At 45.8% G+C, this 23678-nt stretch overlaps 8 protein-coding genes across 12 annotated transcripts; 2 read left to right on the top strand and 6 right to left on the bottom strand.

The window, feature by feature from the left end:
* Nucleotides 1-8: 8 nt before the first annotated feature.
* On the bottom strand, nt 9-2835 carry Miga (mitoguardin). Its single transcript, XM_002055540.4, has 3 exons — nt 2346-2835; nt 1070-2278; nt 9-569 (listed from the first exon to the last, which is right to left on the bottom strand). Exons 1-3 carry the CDS (start codon nt 2406-2408, stop codon nt 261-263), a joined length of 1581 nt encoding a protein of 526 aa, XP_002055576.1. The 5' UTR covers nt 2409-2835; the 3' UTR covers nt 9-260.
* An 802-nt stretch (nt 2836-3637) lies between these two features.
* On the top strand, nt 3638-23436 carry LOC6631846 (carboxypeptidase D). 5 transcript variants are annotated; one of them, XM_070210502.1, is made up of 10 exons: nt 3638-3789; nt 4170-4261; nt 20446-20718; nt 20788-21120; nt 21195-21382; nt 21549-21578; nt 21739-22034; nt 22089-22265; nt 22333-22425; nt 23131-23436. In XM_070210502.1, the coding sequence occupies exons 3-10, from the start codon at nt 20522-20524 to the stop codon at nt 23302-23304; spliced, it is 1488 nt and encodes a 495-aa protein (XP_070066603.1). In that variant the 5' UTR covers nt 3638-3789; nt 4170-4261; nt 20446-20521; the 3' UTR covers nt 23305-23436. The 5 variants fall into 5 exon arrangements, with proteins under 5 accessions (XP_070066603.1, XP_070066611.1, XP_015026699.1 ...); XM_070210510.1 differs by lacking the exon at nt 23131-23436 and adding an exon at nt 22528-23110 and having other exon boundaries at nt 20474-20718; XM_015171213.3 differs by having other exon boundaries at nt 3639-3789; nt 20474-20718.
* Nucleotides 8111-9132, bottom strand: LOC6631730 (serine protease SP24D). The gene is made up of 2 exons (XM_002055541.4): nt 8864-9132; nt 8111-8794 (listed from the first exon to the last, which is right to left on the bottom strand). Exons 1-2 carry the CDS (start codon nt 9109-9111, stop codon nt 8245-8247), a joined length of 798 nt encoding a protein of 265 aa, XP_002055577.1. The 5' UTR covers nt 9112-9132; the 3' UTR covers nt 8111-8244.
* LOC6631731 (serine protease SP24D) lies at nt 10097-10979 on the bottom strand. Its single transcript, XM_002055542.4, has 2 exons — nt 10740-10979; nt 10097-10676 (listed from the first exon to the last, which is right to left on the bottom strand). Exons 1-2 carry the CDS (start codon nt 10973-10975, stop codon nt 10151-10153), a joined length of 762 nt encoding a protein of 253 aa, XP_002055578.1. The 5' UTR covers nt 10976-10979; the 3' UTR covers nt 10097-10150.
* On the bottom strand, nt 13417-14416 carry sphe (spheroide). The gene is made up of 2 exons (XM_032439825.2): nt 14078-14416; nt 13417-14014 (listed from the first exon to the last, which is right to left on the bottom strand). Exons 1-2 carry the CDS (start codon nt 14302-14304, stop codon nt 13480-13482), a joined length of 762 nt encoding a protein of 253 aa, XP_032295716.1. The 5' UTR covers nt 14305-14416; the 3' UTR covers nt 13417-13479.
* LOC6631732 (chymotrypsin-1) lies at nt 15078-17009 on the bottom strand. The gene is made up of 2 exons (XM_032439824.2): nt 16758-17009; nt 15078-16315 (listed from the first exon to the last, which is right to left on the bottom strand). Exons 1-2 carry the CDS (start codon nt 16985-16987, stop codon nt 15757-15759), a joined length of 789 nt encoding a protein of 262 aa, XP_032295715.1. The 5' UTR covers nt 16988-17009; the 3' UTR covers nt 15078-15756.
* Nucleotides 17160-18360, top strand: LOC6631844 (serine protease SP24D). The gene is made up of 2 exons (XM_002055545.4): nt 17160-17414; nt 17481-18360. Exons 1-2 carry the CDS (start codon nt 17185-17187, stop codon nt 18007-18009), a joined length of 759 nt encoding a protein of 252 aa, XP_002055581.1. The 5' UTR covers nt 17160-17184; the 3' UTR covers nt 18010-18360.
* On the bottom strand, nt 19043-19923 carry LOC6631845 (chymotrypsin-2). The gene is made up of 2 exons (XM_002055546.4): nt 19679-19923; nt 19043-19614 (listed from the first exon to the last, which is right to left on the bottom strand). The coding sequence occupies exons 1-2, from the start codon at nt 19906-19908 to the stop codon at nt 19083-19085; spliced, it is 762 nt and encodes a 253-aa protein (XP_002055582.2). The 5' UTR covers nt 19909-19923; the 3' UTR covers nt 19043-19082.
* Nucleotides 23437-23678: the final 242 nt, after the last annotated feature.

Raw genomic sequence — 23678 nt, 5'->3', positions numbered from 1 at the left:
AATGTGCATGTGTGTGTGTGTGTGTGTGTGTGTGTGTGTGTGTGTGTGTGTGTGTGTGTGTATGTCTGTATGGGTGCGTGTGAATGGCTTTAAAATTAGTCAACGTATGCACGTATGTGGCATAAAGTAGTTCAAATTTGATTGCCATCAAAACATAAACAGAAGCTTTGGCCGGGTCCCCAATTTCATCAACATCCTGCATGAATATCTCTCGTATGCTCGTTCTCTGCCCCTCTCTCTCTCCCTCTCTGGTCCTCTTTCTACTGACTGAACTTGACGCCAATGTTGTTGACGCGCGTCTGCATGTGCTTCAGCACGTCCTCCGAGAACTCCTCGATGGTGGTGAAGCGACTTTTCTGGAAGCTGTAGATGTCGGCCAAAAATGCAAGCAATTGCTCCCGAAAATAGTGGCATATATCGCGCAGATTCTCGTTGGGTCCGAAAAAGCCCCAAGCCATCAGCGGCGATATCTGCTCCGATATGACATAGAAGTGTGCCATAAATCCATTTTGAAATTTGAGCATACGCTTCTTTGCTTTCAGCACCGACCAAACAGCCGTCGTAAGCGCCTAGAAGGAAGAAAAAGAATTTTTTGTATATAAATATTGCGTTTACCAATTGAGTGTATGCAAAACGCAGGAAGACTCTGTTATGATAGGTGGCAACGCTGTGAAGCTTAATGCACTCTGCTTATCTTCACGACAATGCACTTTGGCTTTAGTTCGAGCCGTTGTTTACTTAATACAAATGCTTATGCATTGAGGTGTTCAAAAGTTTTCTCTTGTTGCCTCTACGAGTTGTGTTTTTATTGCACCGCATTTGACATGCCTTGTCTAATGTTAGGTCAAATGTATAAATTTTCCATTTTGTGTAGCTAAGCAGATCAATTACGGCAATTACAATTACGAGATTCAATTGTAAAGCTTCTTCTTCTGTTTTTCAGTGTTAATGCCAGTGTTAAAAACTCACTCCTATTGATGTTCACTACTGTTAATCTGCTGTTAAGTGTTAGCAGTATTAATTCAAAGTGACATTTCATTCCATTTTTTTTCTTTCAGATTTTTCATACCGTTTCCTTGAAGCCATTAGAAAGCCAACGATTTTGTACAACAGCTGTGACACTGGCTGGTGGCGCATCCAAATCCCGAAACGAGTCCAGTATGATAAAGTCAAGGCAAATATCGTAGAATGTCATCGCCTTGACGTTTCGCTGTTCCAGTTCCATTTGAATGCACGGCCAGTTGCTGGGCTCATGCAGAAAGTTGACCATATCCTCGTAGCCAACGAGGAACTCTTTGGTGTCCTTATCGCCCAGGCACAGCAGATCTGTCAGTATTTGCCTGCCCGCATCGCAGATCCATTGGCCCACGGCTGCATCCTTGAATAGATATTGAAAGGCGAGTCGGACGCAATGGAGCTTAGCCAAGTATTCGGTATCGCTGCTGCAATGCATTAATTCGGCGCGTATCGTCCGGCATGGCACTGTGTATTCATCGTGATGTTTGAGCGCACTCTGAAACAACGGATACTCTTCATACGCCGTCTCAATGAAGCCGTCAAACTCGCGAAGATCGGCCACTTGGTCCAGGGCCGAGGCGAAGCTCTCTGCGGAATCGAAATTGGGATCGGAGCCGGCGCGGCTTAGCACGCTGCCAGATTTGCGCGAGTGTCGATCATCATCACCGTCCCCGGCGGCAGCTCCTCCATCCTCCTCGGCCTCGTCTATGGAATGTTCCTCGCGAAACAGCACCGAGCGCTGATCAAGGAAAAGGAGTTCGCTCTGCTCCTGCAGCGTATACGACATTTCCAGCAAATTCTGTATCTCGCGACAGAACTCCGAGTCCTCGGCCGTTGTCAGCGAGGCAGGCACGCCGCCGGGCGAATAGTGTGCTGCCAGCGCATCCTCCCAAAAGTTGATTACTGTATCCAGCGCCTCCATGCCCATCACTCCCAGCTGCTGGGCCGTCAGCAGTGGTACCACGCCAGCGCCAATGCCGCCCACCGTGGTCTGATTCTGTGCGCCCGCGCCAATGGAGCCCGATGCCAGTGACAGTCGATCCGAGTAGGCGACTGTTGAGCCGACGGGGCTGCCCGACCGCGCTGATGCCTTTGAGCCGGCCACTGAAGTCAGATCGTTGGGACTTCGCATGCTGTTCCGAGTACGCCGACCAGTGTACTTGCGTGGGCGTCGGATCGGACGCGGCGGCTTCCGGCGCCGCAAAAACCGCGACAGGACGCTCATCAACGCAACGCCAGCTGTCAGCGAGAAGAGCACAACCTGCACGTGGAATTGAAAGCGATGCCACTATTGACTGATAACACTTAACACAGAAGAGTCAACTCACTTTTGTTGTGGTGGAGACCCGAAACGGTAGTATGCTCCATCCTGTGGGCGTGAGGCGATTCATGCCTCAGTTCACTCTGGAATACTTTGGGATTGTGCGTGCTTTTAGGTTAAACTGGCCTGGCCCAGTTACGCGCGCAACTTTTAAGTCGCGTGCACATGGGACCTCGTTGGATCGCGTGTTGTTTTCCGTGTTTGTTGCTGTTGTTCTTCTTGTCGTTGACCTTTTGGAACGCCTTACACTAACAGCAGCAGCAGCACTAGCAGCAGCAGCTCCAGCTCCGTTAGCGTCAGTTCTCCACTGAGGAGTGCGTGAAGTTGTTTTGATAGCAACCAAGTTAATATGTTTGTCAATAGAGAGTAATGCTTTCAAAGACTTTCACTTTCTCGTCTAAAACAACAATTGCATCACAATCGGAGGTTTGGCCTACAAATACGAATAGCGGCGAACTGCCTGCAGTTGTTGCCAGTAAACCGGACCGATATTCGGTTATCGATATACCGATTAATGCGGCTAACAGCTTACAGAGTTGTTCTTATTGCATTTATACAAAATCCTAATTTATCATTTTGGAGCTCTTAACTTGTTGCTTTCAATTCATGTACGATCTAAATTAAAAAAATGCGCAGTCAACTCTACACTGAGAAAACAACCCAGCTACCATAAAACAATATAAAAATATGTATTGGCTTTGGGAAAAGGTAAGTCTATCGAAATAAAAAGCGTTTTTGCATTTCTGTAAAAGTCAAATTATTTTATATCCCGCGCGTGATCTAACTGATACATTTGCATTAAACTGAACAACTATTTCAAAATACGTAAAATGCTTTGCATAAGATATAAAAAATGTTAAACTTGAACATGTATTCTAGGTTATATTTGTATTTGCAATATTTCCCTTCCTTTCCTCTTCTGAATGGCGCCTTGAATCTACATAAACAGTGCCAATCCAATATAGAACAAATTAAACGTTGCTAATAAGAATAAATCGATCATTCTGTTAACACCATGTCAGCGTAAGCAACACTGTTTTGTGCATGCAGCCATGCGTATGCTGTTTGCTATAAACTTAGCCGCGCATTTTAAACATGCCTGCTTAAGCTGGGCATAAATTTGGCTGTGAATTTGGGAATGCGATGTAGCAAAGGTGTGAAAATTGTGCTGTGTAGAAACGTAAGCAGCGGCCAAAGCTCTCTGCCACCAATTGGCGGAACTAGCACTGGGATGCGCCCGATGCTGCTGCTGCTGTTGCTGCTGCTGCTGCTGCTGTTATTGCTGCTACCGCTCTGCCAGCGTCAAAGTCAGCGTCAATGTCTCTGGCTTAAAGCACACGCCTGTCAGTCGAACTTTAACGGCGCTTGCTAACGGACGCGTTATACTTGCTCTCTGGCACTCTCTGTCTGTCATTCTCGCTCCGTCCAAACTCGCAGCGCATTGCTCGAAAGTAAGAAGCAACGACTAAAATTCAAGACGCTTCCTTAAAGCTATACTAACTGTTGTTGTTGTTTTGTTGTTCTCATTCCCATTCGTACTCCCGTTCCCATTCCCATTGTCCATTGTTGCTTTATGGCCTCAGTGCGTGTGCGGTGCGTGCTAATTAAACCGCCTATTGCGTAGGCGCAAAGAGAAACTTTTTTGTCGCCCAAGAATTTTGATTTGCATTGTGTTTTTTTTTTTTTTTTTTTTATTATTGTTTGTTGTGTTTCTTTTTTTTTTGGTTAACTTTTGTTTTTTGGCGACAGAAAGTGTGCGAAGAAATTGAAGCCCGGCAAGAGCGTACGTTGAATTTAAAGCTGATTGTATTTTATGCAAATTCTTTTGCAGCCTTTTGTCGCCGCTGAAACTGACGCTGACGACGCAGCAGCAGCATCATTAAGAATAACAAAAGCACCAGGCCATTATAAATCACAGAACAGGTAATTTAATTGATAACAAAAAAATAAAGAAAACTGAATCTTACTTAACCAATGTGTGCGCACGTGCACATTGAAGATCAAGGCTAACCGCGTCCTGACCGTGGCCGTGGCAGAGGCAGAGGCAAGGTCGTCGTCTACGTTGCCATTGCCATTGCCACTGCCAGTGCCAGTGCCAGTGCCAAGGTGAAGGTCAATGCAAGCGACGTCGCCAACAACAGTATGCAGTTTATTGTTGTTATATAAACGAGAGTCTGCAAGCCACCCACACCCACAGATTGGCAGACAGACACGTGTGTGTACACACTCCTACTACTAACCCAGTAAACAACTGCGCATGTCGACTGCTGTCGACGTCACTCTCTCCGCGTCATGTCCTTTTTGCTCGGCTTTCTCTGTCATGACGCTAACGCAGACGCTTCCGTCATGGTCGCCGCCGCAGTCGCAGCATTGAACTTGACAGCAACTTTCAATGCGACCAAGCCATGAGAGAGAAAGAGAGACATTAACATGGGCTGAAGGGGTACAGAAGGGGGTACAGACAGAAGCAGTAATAAGGTTAGTGGGTTAACGTGGTCTCTGGCGTCTGGTCTCTTCTTTGGTCTCTAGTCTGTGCAACGACTCTTTCTCTGCTGCTGTTGACGCTGACGCCGACGCCGACGCCGGCGCCGGATTCCGAAACCCGTTATCAAGTGCTCATGTGCTCTTGATCGTCGCTTGCTTTTGGGATTTCTTTTACGACCCGCAACCCGCAACCCGCCCGTCACTCATCCCAAATGCATTTAAAAAAAAAAAAGCCACTCATTCCATTTCATTTCTTGCAACTTGGCTGCACGACTCTCAGGGGGTGGTGCAGCAATTGCGCTTCCAATTTTGATTACTTTCCATGGCAATCAAAATTCAATCGAGACAAAACCAACGGCATTTGCAGCTCCACCTGCGTCACATGCGAATCCAAATCCATGAAATTTGTTTTCGTCGTCAAAGTGGCACAGGTGAAATTGAGCGGCTCTCCTCGGTGGCTCAGCCGCTAAACAAGTCGAAGCAAGTGCATTGGCAGCATTAAGTTTTTCCATACAATTTCCTACTCGAATTGCCTCGTTATTGCGACTCAACTCAAAATGCACCCAAATCAATTACTGCTTGCCCAGATTATCAGGGCACCATCTCTTTTGGACAACACAATCAAGGCTACAAGCTGAACCTCTTCGTTTACCCCGCATACTCAATAAAAAAGCCGAACCGACACCTGAATCTAATCCAAAGGCTTTTTATACCCTGAACCCATTAAAAATGGGTATAAGGGTATTTGTGCAACATCCAAATGTATGTAACAGGCAGAAGGAAGCATCTCCGACCCCATAAAGTATATATATTCTTGATCAGCATCAATAGCCGAGTCGCTCTAGCCATGTCCGTCCGTCTGTCCGTCCGTCCGTCCGTTTGTATGAACGCAAGGATCTCAGTATCTATAAGAGCTAGAGAAATTTTAGATGTAGGTGCTTCTAATGCCTGCGCAGATCGAGTTTGTTTCCGATAATCGATAACTGTTTACGTTTCCAAGCAATCGATAAGAATCGATATCGATATTTTGGTAAATAATAAGAGCTAGAGTCATCAAACTTGACATATAGCTTCCAAAATATAATATATATATATGCATTTGATGTTGGAAGAAGACGGTTCAGCTCCCGACTAGAACCTCTTGTGCCAAATGGTTTGCTTTAAGTCGAGCCGGTTATCGAGCTGGTTCGAACCGTAAACCGTAGCAAAGACAATATTTTGATTAAAATAAAATGCTGAAAATAATTGTAGCACACAGATTGAAACTTAACTGAATACCAAACGAAAGTGATCACGCTGCTTGGCGTCATATTTTGTTGGACAGTGTTGTTTGCACAGTTCCTGCTTGGGTCAGGGACGGACGGACCTTGGCTTTATGCCTATGGCCGATAAGCAGCCGGCGCGCACCGCCCGACGCCAGAGTTCGATGACTTGCAGCACGTCAATCGCCTGGTACGCCGCATTTTCCACTTGACTGAGATGCGGCTGAACTGGCGTACGATAATTGCGGGAGTGCGGACGGACTGGGGACGCTGACAGCGGGAGGGGTCTGGGAAAAAAGCTCTAAGCCCAGCGACGATAAAGCGGCACTTAAACGTGTGAGACAAGTTAAATGAAAACCAAAGCAGAAACCGTGGACCGAGAAGGGGGCGGCGCCTGACTAAGTGGCTTGTAATGCCAGTAAAACGAATAGCTGAAAATTTCATGAAAAACAAAAACACACGAAAAAACCAAAGGAAATAACAAACAGAAAAAAAAAAAACGAAACGGAAAATTACTGAAAAACAGCAAAACTCAAGTTTTCACTTTCACTGGCAGACACACAAATTGCGGCCTATGGATATACCATAATGCGGGGTCGGTGGTCGCCAATTGAAGTGGTTGCTGCTGTTTGGTGTCAACGTATGCGACTCTCTATATCGGGGTCCGGGTCAAAGGGTCGAGTTAATGGTTAGCCAGCCACGCTCTGTTAACCCAGACAAATACAATAAGCGAGAACCTGAGCTTTCAATTTGACACAACTGGCAAAACGCAAGCGGAAGTTGGAAAGCCGTGATTCACATTGACAGAACGAATTTCACGAAAACTTGTCATCCAATTCAAACCGTTTATAGTTAATCTTTTCATTTTATTGTCAAAAGTAATTTAAAACGAGTGCAAATGTTTCAGTCGGATGCAACCGACTGCGTAATGCTCAATAATTACCCAAATGCGGCAACTAGCTGAATAAATGGGGAGCTATTGATTTCTCCGGTAACGTGGGTTAAATAGCTTCGAATTGATCTATAGAGAGGATCTTTGTTAGTCTTGATTCTTATTTTGGTTACTCTAGCTCTAAAACTGTGAAAGATATCGATCAAAGCGATTTCAAGGGGCGGTGCCCAAAGAATCTATCAATCGATCTTTTACCAAATTTTGGCAATAACCGACTGCGCAATGCTCTTTATCAGAGCTCGAAACCTATCACAAAATCAAACCGATTTTGAAGTTAATCGACATATTTGTGGAAATCAACTAAATAAAATCGGTATACCTGGGTATTAAATGTGTTCCAATTGCAATTGTTCGTGATTCAACAGTCTCCCTTGTGGAATTTGGCGAATGTGTCAATGCTTCTATATACCAAAGAGATATATCTAAAATTCTAGGCTCATATAATATTATATATTAACGGAGCGTCAAAAAGCTTTATTATCAAGGAGCTCCCACGGACAGAACTGCCTAGCTTGTCTCATTAGCATTATATACTTAGTATGCTAGCGGGTATAACCCGGCCTTGCCCGTGGCCCCTTCTTAAATTTGAAACTGATCGGACGTTAATTTACAACTGATGCAGGCGGATTTTCCCAAATCGCTGAAACACGCATAGGTTTAATGCAAATCGGTTAAAAAATCTTCAATTCGCATTTCTACCAAGGGGACTTGGATTCCGCGAAAAGTGTGAGCGCCAAAGGTCACACAGCACATCTTGGACTCCCATATACATCAAGGAGGAATGGATTTTCTTAAAGTGTGAGAAGCATCTCTCAAATGAATTTGAACAAAGATCTTTGAAAATCAGCTTAAAGCCGATCGGATGGTAAACAAAAAAGTTTCATACAAACGTTTTTCACGTTTGTTCCACACATGCGGGTGGAATTTCCCGAAACCCTGTCTAGCGTCAGAAATGATCTCGCCCTCACCACCATTCAATCAGTCAATCAATCAGTCGTTCAGTCAGTTCTCATTTGACAATTGCTGACGGAGGAATAGTATATTATACCCTACAAAAATTTGAAAGGGGTCGTCAGTGCTTTGCTTTGTTTTTTTAATTGCACAAATTCAGAATTACAGGTAATTCTTCAGCTCAATCAATATTTTATTTAAGAATGCGCAAGCTGCTAAAAAAAAAAACAAATGGTTTTAGACGCTGTTAGACTCGTTTAGTTTGGATGCCCTACAAGCTCTGCATTGCTCCTTATCCAGCTGCGCAAGGCGGCGACGCGTTCATAGCCATCGGGGGCCTCGCGGCCGCAGCCGCCCAACACAAAACTGGCGACGCCGACGAGACGGCCCCCATAGACAGCTGGTCCACCAGAGTCGCCATGGCAGGCGCCCAGATTGGCGCCATGCAGCAGGCACATGGTCGTCTCCGGCAGGCGGGTCATGTAGCGGCTGGTGCATTGGGAACGGGAAATGCTGCGCACTTGCACATAGAGCAGATCGTTGGAGATGGGCCCGCCGTGGTAGATGGCGCCCCAACCAGAAATATCCACAATCGAATTGGTCGGCGGATCCGTTTCGGCCAGCTCGATGGCCGAGATATTCGCATTGAAGCTGATCGGCTCACGCAGACGCAGCACGGCAATATCGTAGCCCTGTCCGCCATTACCGTATTGCGGATGCACCTGGACAGCCGCCACATCCACATAGGTTGCATAGCTGTTGAGCTGCAGGCTGCCCGCTTGCACCGCCAGCCTGGATGGGGCTGTGCTGTAGTGTTGGGGTTCTTAGGTGAGCCAAGGTTCTTAGAGGAAGAGAAACTTGTAGTGATGCACTTACACATCCTGACCGAACTTGACGCAGTGCGCCGCAGTCAGCACATAAACGGGCGATATGATGGATCCGCCGCAAATGTGATTGCCAAAGTAGCGCAACGACACCTGATGCTTGAACTGACCCGCCTGGGCACGCCTGCCGCCCACAATGCGCGGCCGTATGGAGACCACCGGCTGCCTGGTTGTTTCTTTCACTGCGCACAGCGCCAATCCGCTCAGCAGCAGTATCAATAGGTTTGTTAGCAGCTCCATTGGCTTGACTTTCCGTTTGGCATGTGTGGGCAACGGCACAGTGTTCTGCTCTTTTATGGCAATCGCGCGCGCACGGCTCGCAGCCCATCATCATCATCATTATCATCAACAGTCCCTTCAATCGGCCCAGTCAAAAAGCCCCTTTAGATGTCTCATTTCTGGCCGGGTTCTATGGCGCTTATCTGGCTCGCAAATGACGGCACCTTAATTACCCAAAAGACCGTCAAGCTATCCAGACACGTGCTCTCAGCCGCACATTGCTATGCATCACATAGTATCGAACATCTACGAAGCCCCATCAATATCTCTTTGGAACGGCTGATTCTTAAATTGTGGAAAGTGTTTTCCCTTGCAGTTCTCGCTTAGCTCCTGTAATCCAATTCCAATCTAAAGGCAGGCGCTTTTTTCGACACATCACGCGGCAAAGCCTCTGGACTAAAGTCCAATCTTTGTACAACTCAATAGAAAAACTGAAATGATCAATCAATTACATAATCTTGTTTGCTTTTATCGGACTTGCCTTCATTTCTTTTTATACTCAACTTAAGTCTAGTAAAATATTCCTTGACTGATGTTTATTTTAAGTTTGAAATAGAGTTAAAGCAAGTGTTGCAGTCTTTTTTTTTATCAAATCATGTTCATGTTAACTAAAACTGCTTGTAAAAGGCTACAAGGCAGTTTATCTGCCTTGCAAAAACTTACAATGATAATCAAATTGGCGCATTGAATACACAAATGGAAAGTCTATTAAGAGATTTCCCTGAAGAGGTTTCGCTGATCAACATTTCGGTTGGAGTCTCTGTTAATACTTGTTGCAATAAGGATTAGCACATTTATCCGCTTTGTAAATTTCAATATTTATTGCTGTCAAGCCAAAATGAGAAATGTTGTCTTACAAGACTCTCCAAGATCATAAAAGCGAGCGGGAGCGGGAAACCTATATTTAGGATAGTCAAACCTAAAAGCCCTTGCAGATACAAACAAATTTCTATGAACAGTGCTGAACTCAACTGTTGAATGAGTTTATTCGTCTATTGATTTACAAATGGGCATGCTTGATAATCCATTCGCGATGGTAGAATACCTTGGCATAGCCATCGGGATTGGCGGAGCCGCAGCCATCAACGACGAAGCCAGCAACGCCAACGAGTTCGCCGTCAAAAATGGCCGGGCCGCCAGAGTCGCCATTGCAGGCGCCGTTGCCCTGCTCGTGCGCCAGGCAGAGCATGCTCTCCCTGTAGACGCCGATGGCGGTGATGCAGCTGAGCCTCGATATGGAGCTGAGCGTGTTCCACTGCATCTGGCGGGGCAGATCGCCATTGGTGCTAAGCAGGCCCCAGCCGGAGATGATCACCTGGCTGGCCACAGGTGTCTCCACGCTGGCCAGTGGTATGGCGCGTATCTGGCTGGAATACACGAGCGACTTCTCCAGTCTCAGCAGCGCCATATCATTCCAAAAGCTGTTGTAATCCTCGTGCACAAGCACTTCCGCCACATTGACCAGCATGCCCCCACTGAAGCGATCTAGGCTGCCGGCGCGGATGCTCAGCACGCTGGCCGATGTGCTGTGTGGATTAGATTGCACGGATTGGGATTATGTGGGATAGCTAAGGATTTGGACTACTCACACCACTATTGTGCCATTGGCCAATTCATCGGTGACGCAGTGCGCTGCGGTTAGTATGTATTCCCGTGAAATTATGGAGCCGCCGCAAATATGTGAGCCCGTGTAGCGCAACGAGATCTGATGCGGGAACTGTCCAATTGTCGCATCCGCACCACCAACTACGCGTCCCTGCAGCGACCGTGGAGCGGCCGAGACCAGTGCTAGAGCCGCACAGACAAATATCAGAGTTCTCAGCATGGCTAAGTTTTTTCAAGTGCCAAATGCAAGCGGATTAGTTGGCCTATTTATGCCATGAATGCTGCCTTATGTCTATATCTTATCGTTCAATCCGAATGGCTCCCTCCTTGAGCACTTGAGCAGCGATTTGGGCTTCGCCCTGCACATCGGACAATTCCATCGATTAAGATTAAGTGCTGCGAATCATTGATAGGCCCTGTTATTACCGTTTCGAAATTAGTTAAATAACTTAACAAAATCAATGAAAATCAAATATGAAAGAACGGCACGCCGAAGATTAAATACCCTTGTGGACGGGCTTACATCGAGAGTTTGATTGGATTGGAACATGGGGAGCATTTGATATAGTAGTTCGATTTGCAGTTATATTGGAAGAAAAGCAAACCATCTACGTTGTATATATCAAGTTAAAACAGAAAAGTTGCTCAAAATCTCATCCATTTTTCGCAAAGAGTTTTATGTTATAGTCGTCCAATGTTGATAATATTTTGGTCATCTACTTATAAGAGATCTAGTAAAGCTCTCAAATGCCGAGTGTGATAATAATATCTTGGAAAACAAAAAAGTTTTTCATACTTATTTTTCGTCTATTCTGATGTCAGCTTTCTTAAATAGTAAATTGATTTGGATGATTCTAAGGACTATCTCGTTTTTCGTATCAGATAAGTCTCCCTCTCCCTGTTACATGCATTGTAAAAGAATTATAATATCCTCAGCAAGGGCATTGAAATCGAGGTAATCCGTCTAACTATCGCTGATTGTTAGACCTTAACCATGAAGGGGTTTACCCCTAGCAATAAATTTAATTTTTACTGCTTGGCTTTTCAGCTGTGATATATTATGGGAGTTTTGCTTGAATTCTGGGTAAATCGAAGGCCCTCCACATAACATCTTATCAATGTAAAAATCTCTCTGCAATTGATTATAGATCAATTTTGTGCTTCATAAGTTAGCTAGTACTTACTGTTTATGGCTTTTCATAAATACTTCAGTATAATCTAGATTTTCCCAGACGACAGCCTTGAGGGATCTGAGGGATCTTTTCTTTAATTACTTTGTCCTCCGTAAACCCCAAATCGGAAGAAACGTAATTAAAATGTATTTTTAAATCAAATATTTGTTGGTCTTGCAGCATGTACTCCTTGACAATGATTCAAATGGGGTATATTGCATAGGTTTAGATTTCAAATCATGTTCTCGTGATCTCAAATCCGATGATTGTTTGTTCTTGACCTTGTCTCGATGTAAACAAACATTTAACAGAGCTCAGTTTAGAGCTGTTTAAAAAGATAAGGATTGGCTAACTATAACCAAATCTTTACAAGTAGAAAACCCAATTAAATGATCAACGATTCAATTGCTTGTCATAAAAATGACAATCTGTATTTGTATCCCGTTTCCTGCTCTTGTCGCTGTGTATGAGGGCTTCACTTACCTGAGAGCATTATTAGTTTGTCAGAAAAAGCAGAGAAAGACGCATCTCTGACCCCATCTAGTATATATTCTTGGTCAGTATCAACAGCCAAGGCGCTATAACCATATCCATATCAATCTCTTTCTATACATACGGGTCTCGTAGTCTTAAAGCTATTGTCGGAATCAGTCGGTTTGACAACATATAGTATGTATTATAAATCTGCCATAGGAATGAATGAATGAGCAGTATTAAATCTACTATATCTTTTGTGTTGTCTGATCAGATCTAAGGCCTTCTGATTACGGGAGTTTATTTATGGACTCTATAAATAAATATAGCGTAGTGCCAAATTGTGATTTCCAAATTATGAGCTGACTTTATGAAATTGATTGCAAAAATATATTAAGTCGATTTGACTTAGTCATGCATACGTCTATGGACATTGGACTATATGTATACTATACTATATACTATATGTACACTAGACTATATTTCACTACAATCCTCAAAATTCTATCCGTAAATTTCAAACTGAAAACTTTTTATATATACGATAATATATTTCTAGAAAATTAAATCATTAAAAACTGCTCAGAAATGTTATTAAAATGGGTTTTCAAGACAAATCTCATGCGAAAAGTTTTTATCTACCAAAGTGTATACACATATGTTATCTATATGGGGGTGGTAGCTGGTATTTACTTGGTTTTATATAGAACCATGTACTGGCTTTCCATTTTCCGTCCATGGCGTGCCAATTTCCAGATAAGCGAAGAAAATCACCTATTTTTCACTTTTGTTGGTGGAATTGGCAAATTGAGAAATTTAGTTTTCTAGCTATGACTCTTACATGTGCTTGAACATAAAATTCGATTGAAATTAAAGCGTGTGGTTATATGTATATATGTTAGTTTAATACATCATAGTGCTCGGAAGATGAGCGCTATTAAAGTACACTTATCATGTTATTAATTGATCGGTAAAAGAAAAGTATATCCAAACATCGTTTAACATCTTCAATATATCTTGGGGTTATATATAGGCATGTATTTGATCTTTGTATCGATTGGGCTTGGGCTTGGTTAAGTTAATTCTGGAGCTGCTGCAGCAGCCAGTCATGGTAGCCGGAAATGCGCACAAAGACGTCCGGATACCGTGAACCGCAGGCGCCCACCACAAAATTACTAACGCCCAGCAGCTTGCCCTGGTAGACAGCTGCGCCGCCGCCGTCGCCATAGCAGGTGCCCTCCTTGAGGGCATGGGCCAGGCAGAAGCCTTTGCTAGCTTCAAGCTCACTGTACGCATCCAGGCAAGCCGCGCTCGTGGCTAGCTGCAAGTCCAGCTGACGTATCTTAAAGGAGGCAATGCCATCGACTGTGGTGCCCCAGCCAGCTACGCTGACCACAGCGCCATCCTCGGGCAGCGGCTCGCTCTGATCGACCAGCTCAATGGGTTGGATGCGTTCGGTGAACACAAGCGGACTGCTCAGCGTTATGATCGCCAGATTGTTGTCCAGCTTATTGTAGTCCGGATGTGGCGTGACGGCAGCAACGGTAACAATACGACCACCCGCGTATTGATTGGTGCTGCCCACGCGACACGACAAGCGGCTGACATCGATCCTAGCGAGAGTCCAGAAATGATGTTAGTTTAACTTGAGCACAGCAAGCGTTTGTCGGACTTACTGTTTGCCATCCCGATAGACGCAATGGGCGGCGGTCAGCAGCTGTGTCTCTGACAGGATGCTGGCTCCGCACACGTGCGCATTGTCGATGCGCAGGGAGACTGCGTAAGGTGCCGCCGTGGTCAGCGCCTCCTCGCCGCCCAGAATGCGCCCCTGGGGTGCGCCCTCGATGGCTGTGGCCAATCCAAGCAGCAGCAGCAGGGCGCCCAGTGTTTGCATGATGTTCATCTTTAGCTGCCAACTGTTCCTATTCCAAATATACTTTTCAAACTCGGCAAACTCGGCTGCTCGGGCCTGTTGAAGTCGTTTCTGAATGCGCAGCGCAAATGCCGCCAAGTGAAGAGCTCAATGGGAAGCCTTTGCCCGCTTTGGCGACTTATCGTATGGGTTTTGGCTGGCCACTAAATCTAATCTTATCATGGTCAGCAGCTAATTTCAACTGTTATTGTTATTATTCTGGCAATAAATTCGCCATATTATTGGCCAATATAAAGGAGGGCAGCACGGGGGCAGGTGGGTTGTCGATTTTAAAAGTGACATCAGTCAATAGATAGGCCAGAGGGCCGATGACTCAAAATAGGACTGGGATAAATAGGATTACATATTTATCATGCAGTCTTTAAGCATAATATGAGTTTTAGAATGTTTTTGCCTAGGTAAATCGTATTGATTCGAACCGTTTCGAGCCTTTTACTACTAACCAAACTTTCAACCAAATCAGTTACTCAAAAAACAGCCGAGCCAAACCCAAGCAAACATATGGTATATATTCTTCATAAGTCGTTTAAATCAAAATATAAAGGCCAGTTTAACGACCCGAACCTAAAGGTATTCAGTTGGTTCAAGCCGTGAACCGAACCACTTATGTTATATATATATATATAGTCGGAGCACAAACAAAACGATCAGGCAAACTTTGGATAGATGATAGAACAATATATTTTATGCGTGAATTTTCGAATATTTTTATTAACTAGTGGGGAAAGAAAAAAAGGAAGAAAAACTTTACATATGATCAACTTTATTGTAATCTATCAAGGTCTCACTTAATATTTCGGGCAAAACTAAAATTTGATCTGTTTATAATCTAACATTATTTGCCTTTTCAATTTTGTGATCAGGCATAAATACCATATACAATTGGAAATCGCCAAATAGATACTGCGTGGAACAGTGAGTAATCGATGACTCGAAATTTGGCAACTGATCATTCTCTTAAATCTATAGATGGTAGGTTGTCTCTCTTTTTCCGCGAAATCGAAATTGGCTATATCAGTGGATCGCATGCTATCAATTCGAGTGGCTCGAAAAATACGGCACCTTTGTTCGATCCAATTTGCAGTAAACTAACGCTATCTATATACCCATATAGAACATACATACATATGTACGATACGATACAATCGGTTGGCCGTTAGTTACCTTCTGATATGGCCAACTGGAATTTATGGGGCCTTATAAATGGATTGGACATTGTTTAGTTTTCACATACGTAATGCCCGTCCAGCCCAAAGCCCATAAAATTATCGTAAATTGGCAATAGAAAAAAAAAAATAACCACGCGCTACACTTCTTTGTTTTTGTTTTTGTTTTTTTTTTACACTCCACTCAGCTTATTGCACAAGAAAAAAATATCAACAAAAAAAAAAATAAAGGGTTTATGATTTCGTAGCTGCTGCATTACTTCTTATTGGCCTCAATCCAGCTGATATAGTAAGAGATGCGGGTGGACACGTCGGGATAAATGGTGCCGCAGTTGCCCCAGAAGAAGCTAACCACGCCCAATAACACATTGTCGTCATCAACGACAGCGGCGCCAGCGTCGCCGCGGCAAACGCCCTGCTTCTCGGCTCTGGACAGGCACAGCACAGAGTCGTAACCATAGCCAGCGGATAGTTCACATTGGGATTTGCTCAAAGTGTTCAGGTTGGACTTCTGTAGCTTGTAGTTGGATGAACCGTCCGCCTGCTCGCCCCAACCAGCCACATAGACGGGCGTGCCATTTGGCGGCTGCTCCTCCGCATCCACTTCGCTGCTGCCCTCCTCTGGTGCCGCGGGCAGCTCAATTTTGTTCACCTTCTCGCCGAAGGTCAGTGGCTTGCTGAGCGTCAGTATGGCCAGATCATGCAGAAAGTTGCCATACGAGGGATGGATGAGCACCTCGCTGATGTCCACTAGTTCCCCGCCAGCAAACTGATTGATGCTGCCCACGCGAGCGCTCAGATCGCTAGCCGAAACGCTGTCAAAGAGAGGGGGGACAGAGAGAGAGAGAGAGAGAGAGAGAGAGAGAGAGAGAGAGAGAGAAAGAGAAATGTGAATTTAAACTGGACTTGGTTTCAGAAGGGTTCCGTGGGCTGAAAAGCCCCCACAACTGGTGCACTCGATCGAACTAAGAAAGCAACATTTTCGATAGCTAAGCCCAAGCTCAGAAATTCCCTACAGTAATGGAACTGAGAGAGAGAGAGCAGCTAGATCTTAGAGGTTCCAAGATAAGCTCCGAAAAGTCAAAAATCGATAAGTATCGATGATCGATTTCATTAAAACGGGGCTCGCTATCGTTGATTCGAAATAAACTCAGTCGTAGAGACTTTTTCTCCCCATTTTGACTGGTTTCAGGTTCAACTCCTCGCCGTATTCAAGCTTGATTGTCTTAGGGCTCAGCCTAGCCGTACTGTACTTACGGATTGGCGCCCACATCGGACACACAGTGGGCGGCGGTCAGCATTTGTGTCTGGGATATGATGGCGGCTTGGCACACGTGCGCCTTGTTCAGACGCAGCGATGCGACATAGGGAAACTCAGCCGCCTTGGCATCCTCGCCGCCAAGCAGACGTCCCTGCGGCAGGGCCGCAGCCAGAGCCAGGGTCAGGGCCAGAGAAAGCGCTGCCAGCGACATGCGTTGATCTATCATCGCGTCAAAATGGTAACTAAATCGCCGCTCGTTGGCTAAGCCGCTTGGCACTTCGGTCTGCATCTAATCTGCAGCCACGATAAGCATTTAATGTGACCTGGTCGCTAGCGATTAGATTGGCGGTCATAAAAATTGTGGCGCCTGTATAAAAGTCTTCGGGCCGAGGCCGGCCTCAATTAGTTTAAATTGAACCCAAAATGCGGCCAGTTCATAATGTTTGCCTGCTATTCCTGCTGCTCGGCGCAGCTGTGAGCTCTGTGGCGGCACAGAAGGGCCGACTACTGGATGGCCAGGCGGCCGCTGTTGGCTCCCATCCCTACAGCGTGTCGCTGCAGCGTAATGGCGCCCATGTCTGTGGAGCCGCTCTGATCAGCAACAAGGTCTGCCTGACCGCCGCTCATTGCGTCACCATCGGCGGCATTGAAAGGTAGCCGAGCATGTGGCAAGTCTTTTGATTATATGATGATGTATTGATTCCCTGTACTGCCCGTAGCTATCCGGCACGCAGTTTCTTGGTGCGCGCGGGCAGCATTCAGCGTGTGGCTGGCGGTCAGCTGGCCCAGGTGGCGCGCATAATAGTGCACAAGGACTATGCGAATGGACTCAATGATCTGGCTTTGGTTGTGCTCGAGCAGGCCCTGACGCTGAATGCCAATACACAGCCCATTGCCCTGGCCAGCGAAGCGCCACCCGCCGGCGCGGAGATCACCTACACCGGCTGGGGTGCCATACGCAATCAGGGCGCGCTTAGCCAACGTCTGCTGGTGGGCAGCCGCCAGGCAATTAGTGCAGCCGACTGCCAGAAGCAGCTGTATATAGATGACGAGGGACTCTTGTGCCTGACGTCAGCATCAGAGACGGCCTCCGACGGCATATGTCAGGGCGATGCCGGTGCGCCGGCTGTCTATAAGGACGAGCTGGTTGCCATTGGCGGCTTCTATGCTGACGTTTGTGGCAGCTCTCTGCCCAATGGATTTATGAATGTCGCCCATTACCTAGACTGGATTAAGGCTAATATGTAAAACAGTTGAACCCATCAATGCGATCGATCCGCAGTCAGCTCCACGACGTATGCATGACACGAATGTGCCAACACAAAGGCTTTCTATGATATGATAGTCATATAAGATTCTAAAAAATAAAATTTCATCGCTGCTCGATACCTAATTTAGGATCAAGCTGGATCGTGTGAGTGATCTACTAAATACCCAAACGGCTGGAAATTTGGTATATTCAAACATTGATATGGCATCTGGCCTGGAGAGAATGTCCAGGTCAATCCCTTTTATCCATTAACGACGATCCTCTGCAAAAGTATCAAATTTGCAACACTCTAGATAAGAACAATACAAGAAAACTGATTTGCAACTGAATTTTATATAATTTGCTCAGGCAAAGCCTGAATTAGTTGTTACCTTAATATAGAGTATCTGACTGTCGGTTTCTGCTCTTGGATAGTGTTCATGCCGACTCCTTGAAACTTATAGATTCTGACACATATATACCGTAAGGAGTCAGTAATGCTTCCTTCTAACTGTTACATACATTGGCTCAAAACCAATATACCCTATTAACCAAGGTGTCAATATATAATCTGAGTAGACGTGGTGTTCAAGATAGTACGCGTAGATTAAAGTTTCCCATGGGCGGTAAATGTTTGTTTTGAAGGAATTAAAACTTAGCCTAGCCTGTATATACCATAAGTAAATACTTAGGATGTATTAAGGTACACAGGTTTGGAGTTGGCTGGAGAATTCTTCCTAGCTTTGCACCCAATAAGATCGTTAGGGAGTTCAGACCGTCTGGCCAGCTGCGAGTATGGCCTTTTATGCATGGCTGACTGTGTGAAGTGGAAGAGATGGGCCAACGATGAAACGTGTGGCATGGGCTAATCTCAAGTAGACCAATTGAAAATCGTGCCACACTAAAGTGGAGGTAAATATTTTGACTATGACAAATTTGTGTGTCGATAGCGAATAGTTTGGAACGAACTTTGAATGGCGGCAGGCTTTCTAAAGAGTATTTAATAACTGATATAAAGAAGAAAATATGGGCTGCATTCGGGAATAGTCTTTATTGAGAAAGGAACATTAGGTTATTCCATCTGCTGTTGGATCCATTCGTAATAAGCGGCAATGCTGATGAAGCGTTCGGGCAATAGGCCACCGCACTCGCCCAAAAGCTGGGCGGCCAGGCCGACCAGCGTGCCATCATAGACTGCGGGACCGCCAATATCACCGGTGCAGATGCCTTGACGTCTCTGGTGGCCCAGGCAGAGCACCTGTTCGTTGTCGACGAGCGCATTATCGACCAGGCGACATTCACGCTCCGACTCCACAACGGCATAGCCAACCTGCAGGGTGCGGTACATGTTCGTTTCCGTTTCCTTGGTGCGTCCCCAGCCGGAAATGTCAACGTAGGCGCCCAATGGTGGATTCTGTGTGGCCAATGGCAGGGCGGCAACATCAGCATTGAAGACCAGTGGCTCGGTGAGACGCAGCAAAGCGATGCCAGTCGTTAGTTCCTTATAGTTGGGATTCACTGTGATTTCCTCAACGCGTATACGCTGACCGCCATTGTACAGATCCACAGTACCAGCGGAAACCATAAATAGTTGTGGTGCCCATCTGTATGCGGAATATAATGCCAAATTAGTGTCCAGAATGCACGGAACCATCGCTAGCTACTTACGGTGTATCCTTGCCGGCGGAGCATACACAGGTCAGAGCAGTGAGCGCATAGCGTTCGGCAATGATGACTGCTCCGCAGTTGTAGCTGCCGCCAATGGAGAGCGCCGCCTGATAGGGCAGCTGGCCCAAAACGGCATCTTCGCCGCCAACAATGCGGCCTTGGGGGCCAGCATTGGCCATGGAGCAGCCAAGGAGAGCGCCGAACAACACAAAAGCAGCAGAGAATTTCATTATTTTATAATGGGCCAGATTGAGGTAAGCGGCTAGCTTTTATAGTCGTTGCGGGGTATCAAGGTTAGATAGATAGTAATTTTCACTTATATCTGTGCATATGGTATATATTCTTGGGCAGTATCTTATCGCAGCATTGATGAGTTACGTCCCATCCGGTTGGTATCTGATTAGACAAGCAGAAGCGCTCCCCGCCCAGCCATTGATCCATTTCAATGGAATTCAAGCTGGTGCGGCTGGACAAGTACAAATCAATGAACTTTGATTGCGTTTGTGGGGAACACGTTTGCAGTTCGCATGGGTGGAAACCGTCTGTTGGGGGAATTGTGGGGCCAATGCACTCAACGCTGCCGCCGGGGCTGGCCAAATTGAAGCACGTACCTTGAGCGGCCATTCGTTTTGGTCAGCCACAACAGGTTGTTGTGCCTGTCCACCAGCAGCAACATTAACAGCAAAAGCAACAGCAAAAGCAACAGCAACAGCAAGAGCAATGCCAACGGCAAGAGCTCATCCATCTTCATCTGCTTATAACAACAGCCTCGCTGGCCACTCTCGACATTTGCAGACTTGACGTCACCAGCAACGGACCAGCCCAGCCATCAATTCCAGCAGCATGATCTTGCGAAATACGATTGCCGGACAGGTGCTGCTGCTGCTCTTGTACGCCCGGCACACGTTCTTCTCCAGCGCCAAGACAGTCGCCAGCGAACAGTTGTCAATGGCACTGCCGGAGCCTCGTGCCTATCTGCCCGACGCCCAGAATCTGGACTTTGTTTATCATGATCACGAGGAGCTCACCCGATTCTTAAGGTGAGTGGCATTAATTAATCTCTGGTGGCGTCGATAATCAATGGACATTATCGTTGTCTCTGCCGATAGAGCAACGAGTGCACGATATCCCAATCTGACAGCGCTGTACTCCATTGGCAAGTCCATACAGGGCAGGGATCTGTGGGTCATGGTGGTCAGTTCATCGCCGTATGAGCATATGGTGGGCAAGCCGGATGTCAAATACGTGGGCAATATACATGGCAATGAGCCCGTGGGTCGAGAGATGCTATTGCATCTCATACAGTACTTTGTGAGCAGCTATAACACGGATCAGTATGTTAAATGGCTGCTGGATAACACACGCATCCACATACTGCCCACCATGAATCCCGATGGCTATGCGGTATCCAAGGAGGGCACCTGTGATGGCGGCCAGGGACGGTAAGATTTTCTTTGCCCTATCATTGTGTTGCCGTGAACCTTGCCATCCTGAGCGTTCCTTCCATTTCTTGCAGTTACAATGCGCGCGGCTTTGATCTGAACCGCAACTTCCCGGATTACTTTAAGCAGAACAATAAACGCGGGCAGCCCGAAACGGATGCCGTCAAGGACTGGATATCGAAGATCCAGTTTGTGCTGAGTGGCAGTCTGCATGGTGGCGCCTTAGTTGCCAGCTACCCCTACGACAATACGCCCAACTCCAGTAAGTAGTCTCAAGAGTGCGTGCCCATTGGTGTTGGTCTATTCAATCGAAAAATAAGCTCGGCCTCGCCTATCTGTGAGAGTTCCGATTTATAAAGTTATCTTTCCCGCAACGCTCTCTGTTTGAACTTTAATCCTTGCCTTCGCACCAATATGGCTGCTCAAAGGAATCTGCCGTTCGTCCGCCCTGTGCGCCAGTGAGTAGACGCCGTCCCAACTGGCCGACTTATCTAATCTTTCAACTTCTTCTCGCCCTCGCCATCTCTCTCTCTATCTCTCTCTCTCTCTCTCCTGCTCTATTGCTATCTCTGTTTATTTGATTTGTATTGTGTCGCACCACATGTCCCTTGGGCGCAGTGTTTCAGACCTATTCGGCAGCGCCGTCACTGACGCCTGACGACGATGTCTTTAAGCATTTATCCTTGGTTTATGCCCGCAATCATGCCAAGATGTCTAGGGGCGTGGCATGCAAATCGGCAACACCCGCCTTTGAGAATGGAATCACAAATGGTGCCGCCTGGTATCCACTGACCGGTGGCATGCAGGATTACAATTATGTTTGGTATGGCTGCATGGAGATCACGCTGGAAATCTCCTGCTGCAAGTTTCCGCCGGCCTACGAGCTCAAGAAATACTGGGAGGATAATCAACTGGTAAGTGCCGCTCCTAGCTGCTGACCAACTGGATACTAATCTCTAATATACTAGTCGCTGATCAAATTTCTGGCCGAGGCGCATCGCGGTGTACAGGGCTTCGTCTTCGATCCGGCGGGCATGCCCATTGAACGAGCCTCAATCAAGATCAAGGGACGCGACGTTGGCTTTCAGACGACCAAGTACGGTGAATTCTGGCGCATACTATTGCCGGGCTACTACAAGGCCGAGGTGAGTGAAAAGTTAGACCCATTTGTCCGGGACACACACATGAATCTGTTTTATTTGCCTGAGCTAGGTATTTGCCGAGGGCTATGCGCCACGTGAAGTGGAGTTTGTCATTGTCGAGCAGCATCCCACGTTGCTCAATGTGACACTGCAAGCCTCCAAGGTAAGTTTCGTTCCACTAAATCTCATTTATAATCCTCTTCTGGTGCTGGCTAATAATCTAACCCAAAATCTGTAACCTGGTGCATACGTAATCCTTTCGCAGTATATTGTTGCGCCCGTCGCCACCGTCGCCACCGTCGCCACTGTGGCCACCGTGGCTCCCACTAGCGCCACAACGCCGCGTACCCAGCGCCGGTTGGTGAAAGATAAACTACACTTACCAACCGAGTAGAATCACCAAAACGCAGGAGCAACAGCAGCCCCGCGTGTAAATATTCGCAGAGTGCTTTAGTCTTAAGGCTTGCCCACTTAGCCCCAACTAGGAATAACAAATTCTTTCGCTAGTGTCGAGGGAAATGAATGAATGCATTGCACTTGAATGATGGATATGACAATTTTAAATTTTTGACCAAAGCTTAGGATTAAAGTCTCACAACTAGCCAAATTATTATATTACTCTCCTATAATATAGTGTATTTTTTATTCTGTTTGGTTTTGGTGTGAGTAAAATGTATGTATTTACGTAAAAAATTCACTTGTTCAACATAAAACTCATAATATAATTAAGCGTTGTTCTTGTTGTCAATATTATTAAATCTAATACTGGTTTTTGGCTTTTTAATGAGGACAATAAACATGGAGTTAGAATATCAACTGCTTACAGACCCAAAACAGTGCATTAACCACATTCGCCTACTATTCACAGCGCGTTGAGGGAGTTGGAGCTGGCGGGCCCTCGTACTACCGGCCCATGCAAGCACCCCAGCATTATAGGCCAGGCGGCCCCCCGCCCTACGCCGCAGCCGCATCCACTGAGAATGGCATCTTTTCGACCATCAGCAATGGGCTGAACAGCTTGTACTCAAATATTTTTGGTTGAGTACTAAATACAGATGCTCGTTAATTATTAAGATGATGTGTGTGTAGTACCTAGACTTAAATTTGTTCATCTATTTATAATTCAAAAGAAACTAAAGCAATAAAACGTTTTGGAAAACAGTTAAAATTTCTATATACAAAGATACAATTATATTAAAAACAAAGAAAAGTACTTTTTATTCATTTGTTAATAGGTTATCAATAAAATAAAGATTTATACATGAATTGTCTAGTTGTTTATTATGTGCAGTGTCAGTTGGTTTTTTATATACATATTTTTAAACACGCAATTTAAAACTGCCGCTCAAATAATAATATCGAATACATCGTGTAAGCTAGACATTTGACCGATATGTTGCGAGTTGATTTTCTCAA

Source organism: Drosophila virilis, chromosome X (genome assembly GCF_030788295.1).
Source record: "Drosophila virilis strain 15010-1051.87 chromosome X, Dvir_AGI_RSII-ME, whole genome shotgun sequence".
Taxonomy (NCBI): Eukaryota; Metazoa; Arthropoda; class Insecta; order Diptera; family Drosophilidae; genus Drosophila; species Drosophila virilis.
This window is presented reverse-complemented; position numbering and strand designations above follow the sequence as displayed.